Below are 5,980 nucleotides of genomic sequence, written 5' to 3' on the forward strand. Positions count from 1 at the left end.
ATATACATATATATATAATATACTGTGCATGAGACCATAACCCGTAGCCTTTTCCAGGGGTGTGGCCAGCCCACTTATGCGTACCTTTCCTTCTTTGGACACAAAACCCTGCTTGCGTAGACCTGTTGAGGCTAGTGAAATCAAAATCAAAATCAAACCAAATTTGATGACTGGCATCCATACCAACCTTCCTTCATTGGATACTAAACCCAGCTTGCAAAGACCTGTTGGGTCAAGTGAGATCGAAACTGAACCAAATTCGATGACTGGCACCAATGCCAGTGGAGCACTAACAGGACTATCTGAGTGGGATCACTGCCAGAATAGTGGACTTACTCCCGTGCCGGTGACACGTAAAAAGCACCATTTGAGTGTAATCGCTTCCAGCTTCGCTTTACTGGCACTTGTGCCGGTGGCATGTGAACTAAATATTGGACTAATTCCTGTGCAGGTGGCACATAAAAAACACCATTTGAGCGTGGCCGTTGTCAGTACCGCCAGACTGGCCCTCGAGGTGGTGGCACGTAAAAAGCACCCACTAGACTCTCATAGTGGTTGGTGTTAGGAAGGGCATCCAGCTGTAGAAACTCTGCCAAATCAGATTGGAGTCTGGTGTAGCCATCCGCTTCGCCAGTCCCCAGTCAAATCGTCCAACCCATGCTAGCATGGAAAGCGGATGTTAAATGATGATGATGATGATGATATATATATAGATAGATATATATAGATATATTCACACACACACACATGAAAGGCTTCTTTCAGTTTCCATATATCTAATCTGCTCATAAGGCTTTCACCCGCCCAGGGATATAGTAAAATACTCTCATAGTGGGACTGAACCCAGATCATGTGTTTCAGAAGTAAGCTTCTTACCACTTAGCCACACCTGCAAAACTTTAAGAATGGAAAAGATCTCATTTCATGTACAACAAACTTCTTGCGGAAATTCATATCTAACTCTGATATTTTAGGCTTTTATTAATCCTAAACTGTGTGTTCCACCCACATGCAACAAGAAAACAATTCATATGCTCTACCTCAACAAATCAGCCTACATCTCTACATCTCTTCTCTTCCTCACATTTCTTCCTTCATAAACTATGCCTAGCTGTCACTCCTCAATCCTGTCCTCACGGCCCTGCTCCTCTGTATCATGGCTATCCGGTAGCCCTCCCAACTCTATATATACCCAGGTTTTCACCACTCACATCCTCTCTCCACTTTTAATCACACTTACTTTGCAATATCTTGCCGCTTATGTTATGGTGTTTGAACCTCAAGGGAATAGCATGGCACTTCCTTTACGCAATCATCCCATTTATATTCTAATCCCCATCCATTGTGAGTATGCCCAGCATTTTGCCACCATCTCTACCCTGCTGTCTCATACTCTCTCTTCGGTGCACCTACTTTTGTCTTCATTCCTGATTTCTCTATCTCTCTCTCTCTGGCCAGGTAACCTTGTATCTCCTCTACAACTACACACATGTTTCTGTCTCTCTGTCTCACTGTAACCTTTCTAACCCATTAATCATCCATGAACTCAAAAGGGTTAATTAGGTTAAGCTTTATTTGTGAAAAACTGTTGTTTTGAATTTGCTGCAGAAAGTGGTCTACATTTGTGGTGTTGAGTGTGTTTGGGGGTGCTAGGAATGTGGCTCCAATATCAAGGGGGCAGCAGCCTGAAAAAGTTTGGGAACCACTGCTCTAAAGCAAAGGGCAGTAGTGTATTTATATGAAGTTAAGTGTATGTCCAATCATAGAGTGGCCAGTGGTTTCACATCCACTAGCCCCATGGATGACTTGTCAGAATCTAAAGCCCAAGACAAATATAATTCTTCAACTCTGGGAGGAAGGAATCTATTACAGTCAGTTAGTTTAATAAGTAACCAAAGAATAAGCAATCTGGGTCAGCAAGGATGGGTTATCTCCCTTACACTAGTTCACCTTCAATTGATTCTTGGCCTGGAGATGTTCTTGCTAGTGTTGCTGGAGCTGTCATCAATGCTGTAATCATCAGTGCTCTTGTGGTGATCATCTGTTGATGTAGTGTAGGCACTGCTGTCACTGGTGGTGATGTGGGTGCCATTGTTTGTAATACTAGGCATGGGGTTGGTAGCCTCACTGATGCTGCTTTTGTTGGAATGGTCATCATCTTCGGCTATAGTGCTGATGCTGAGGTCATTGGTGTAATTGCTGGAGTTTCTGCCGCTGTTGCTGCTGCTGTTACTGTTGTCATTGATGTTATTGGATGATCCACTGCTGCTATTACTATGGTTGCTAAGTGTCTGAGTATTACCACAGACTCACTGAAGGCTCCTTCGGCCTTGCATTGTCCCCCACCACTGGGAAGTCATTGCATATTCTCTGCAAGAGCAACTAGCCAGGAGAATGGTACTTTTCAATAAAGATTTGACATGGGTCAAACAATCCAACCCTGAGAGCTCCTTCAAAAGGTGATGGGAACCTACAACAGCACCAACGTATGTGATCTCATTGGACTGTACATTCAGGATACCTTAGGGAAGAAGTTCTCTTTGTTCATTTTTGGTCTCTGGAGAGATGATGCTCTGGCCATCTTTAGAGGAGCCAAAAAACACACACTTGATAGGCTTAGAAAGGACCTGATTAGCACCTTAGGCTCCATGGAACTCAAAATTACTACTGAGACTAACATCACCACCATAGACATCCTTAGATATTACTCTAGATATACACACAGGCCCTACCACAAGCCAAATGAGAGGCTTTCCTACATCTACACAGCTTCCTGCCCACTCCCTATTGTGTTCAAGAACCTAGTGAAGGGTATCAGCAAGATCTCGAAATTATCCTCAAGTCAAGAAAGTTTCGACACTGCAGCCCCACTGGCATTGGCATTCAGTGAGTTTAAGGACTGCATCACCTACATACTGGACCCTAGCACCAATAAAAGAAGTGCCACTGGAGCGCCGTTTGGTTTACTCCACTCCTCTCACTCAACGTCAAAATTTGTGTGGGAAGACTACTCCTCAGGTTAGTAGACAAACACTTCATGCAGACACACAGGTATATATGTTTGTTCAATAGGCACAACCTAAGGGTCTCTTTTAGTTGCACACCCAACATGAAAAGTATATTAGCAAATATCCATAAAATGTGGCAGCAACAACATTTCCATGTCCAGAGCCAAGTGAAGATGTATCAGAAATGTGAACACAACCAATGCTCATGCCTGGAAATTGCTAAAAGAATGCATAATTATGTAGCTTAATATGTACCAAAAACACATGTGAGCTCCATCTTTATACTTTATTGCTTCAGATCAAGTGCCAAAGCGTAGTCACATAGCCAGCAGCAAATAATGAATTTAAACTGTGTACTATATGGTTTCAGAGTTAGGAAAATTTTACTGTGTAAGTTATGGGGGTAAAAGATTAGAATAATTTATTACCAGTGGTGCACATGCATACTAAAAGTCATAAGATGACATATTTTCATATATAAGAGTGTATAGAGATTTATACACAGAGAGAAGAACCTTGACAGGACTTACTTATGGATTCTTTTTGTGATCCCACCAATGAACTACGAATGACAAATTAATTTATTTGCTCGTTAATAGAGAAGCTCGAGTATGAGATTAATTGATAATTTTTTCTTTGGTTCTATTCATTCTAGTACCATTATCAGCATACCTTTAGAATTATTTTTTCATGGTTTGGATTTAACTGCCCTTTTTAGCATGTAAGAAGTCCTGTCAAGAGTCTTCTCTATATCTCTCTGATTAAATCTTTATACACTCCTTTATATGTATATATATATATATATATATATATATAATCTAAAAAAATGAAGAAAAACACAAGAAGAGAAAAACAACAACATGAGGATGTGGTACATGCAAAGTATTAAAAGACGCTCAGGGAAGGAAAGAAAGGTTGTTTTATGTTTTGAGTAAAGCTCTTCTTCAGAAACAAGAGACAGAGGAAAGTCCTAGAGAAAAGGAAAACGGAAGAAAAAATTTGCCAATAATCCATGCCAAATCACCTCATGAGGTTTTGGTTGAACTGTGGCTATAGAAGAAAATGGAGTGGGACTGAACTGGAGCCATGTGGTTAGATAGCAAGATTCTTAACACATACCAAGGCCTGCATCTATGCATGTTTATATATAAAATATATAATTTATTTGTTTCTTTTTTGCTTCTTTCTATGCAACATCAAACAATAAATATGCCTAATTACCTCCACCTTAGCGAAGGTGGAGGTATTGTTTTCAGTTGTGTTTGTTTGTTTGTCCATGGATATCTCAAGAACTGCTGGACAGATTCAGGAATGTTTGGTCTCGTGACTAGCACAAACTGATTAGGTTTTGGAATCGATCTGGTACCGGACAAGGATTCTTGATTATTTTTCTGGTTTTTTACTTAATTTTTGAGAGTGGTCGGGTTCATTTCAGATATTGTCATTTAAAAATTCATCTCTGGCTAATCGTTGAGAGGACATCGGTGTTACCTTGTTTTTGATACTTTAGAAGAGCAACATGCTGAAGTAAGTGATCCTGAATACTTATATATGAAAGTACCAGGCAAGAACTGTCAATATTGTTAGTACACAGAATGATCTTAGAAATCATCTTGAAGACAGAAAGCTAACAATTACGAAATGCATCATACTGGCACTTTTGCCTATCAATGCATGTATTTGTGTGTGAGTGTGTTTGAGTCTATCTCATTAGTGTTTATTATAGTTGTCTCTGCACAATATCAACATAGTATAAATGTTATTTATAGCCATGTATTTAATTCTATTTTTTATTTTTTAAAGACATGGATGGTGTTTATGTTAATGTTTCAAAGAACTCTGGTGGTAAGTACAAAAGCAATCCATTAATAAAATTACATTCATTAGAGCAAGAGTTAGCAAATGCCTTGGTTCGTTCTTTGTCTGAGTAGTATAGGCAACTTAATATATGTCTTATCTTTTACTTGTTTTAGTCATGGTACTTTGGCCATGCAGAAGCACTGTCTTGAAGGGTTTAGTCCATCAAATCTACTCAAGTACTTATTCTATTGGTTTCTTTTGCCAAACTTTTATGGCAGACGAACATTTTTTTTTATGTCCTGTACCCATATATGCATGTATGTATACATATAGATGTAGGTATGTGCATATATGTATGGATATATGCATATATCTATATATTATTTATATTATTATATGATCGAATGCCACGCATCCTTTTCCAAGTAAGTTTTATTGTAATAATTACAATGCGCACTCTTCTACTATCTCTCTCCCTCTCTTGTTCTTCATCCTTTCTGTTTTTCTCTCCCACCCTGTCCTTATTCTTCTCTCCCTTTCACCATTCCATCTCTCTCTCTCACTCCTCCTTTTCCTCCTTGACTCTCTCGTCGCTGACACGTGATGAAAGGGGTTCTTTCTTTCTGCCCACTGGTCTTCCTAAAGAACAGACGTGTTTTTTCGGTCTCTTCTACTTAGCGTTCATAATAATTTTTCTATCATCTTGGCTCAACAGACCTCACCGTTTGTTTTTACTGTCTTGTTCTCACTGTCTTGTTTTTACTGTTTTTATTGTTTTTACTGTCTTGTTCTCACTGTTCTGTTCTTGTTAACACTTTCACCCTCTGCAAAAAATTCCAAATTTTATTTAATTTGCTTTCCGGGAAGGACTGTTCCAACAAAGTCACATATTGTCCTTGCTTTTGAAATGCGGAGTAGATGGAACAGGGACAACTGACGAAGGGATATACTCTTTATGCTGCATGTCTCGTTTCTCTGTTTGTTTTTTCGTTGTTTGAAACAAGTTCGTTTTCTGTTTTCATTTTTCTGTTTTCGTTTCTCATTGTATTTAACATTTTCTTTTGATGTCCTGTACCCATATATGCCTGTATGTATACATATAGATGTAGGTATGTACATATATGTATGGATATATGCATATATCTATATATTATTTATATTAATATATATAT

At 38.9% G+C, this 5,980-nt stretch overlaps 1 protein-coding gene across 5 annotated transcripts in view; it reads left to right on the top strand.

Annotated features, from left to right (window-relative positions):
• The window catches only part of LOC106879981 (uncharacterized), a 263,310-nt gene that overhangs the window by 237,576 nt on the left and 19,754 nt on the right, over positions 1-5,980 (top strand). For all 5 annotated transcript variants that reach the window (XM_052968292.1, XM_052968290.1, XM_052968293.1 and 2 more), the window contains one exon: positions 4,812-4,853. In XM_052968292.1, the coding sequence (XP_052824252.1) occupies positions 4,812-4,853 (42 nt within the window). The remainder of the gene's footprint in view (positions 1-4,811; positions 4,854-5,980) is intronic.

Source organism: Octopus bimaculoides, chromosome 5 (genome assembly GCF_001194135.2).
Source record: "Octopus bimaculoides isolate UCB-OBI-ISO-001 chromosome 5, ASM119413v2, whole genome shotgun sequence".
Classification (NCBI taxonomy): Eukaryota; Metazoa; Mollusca; class Cephalopoda; order Octopoda; family Octopodidae; genus Octopus; species Octopus bimaculoides.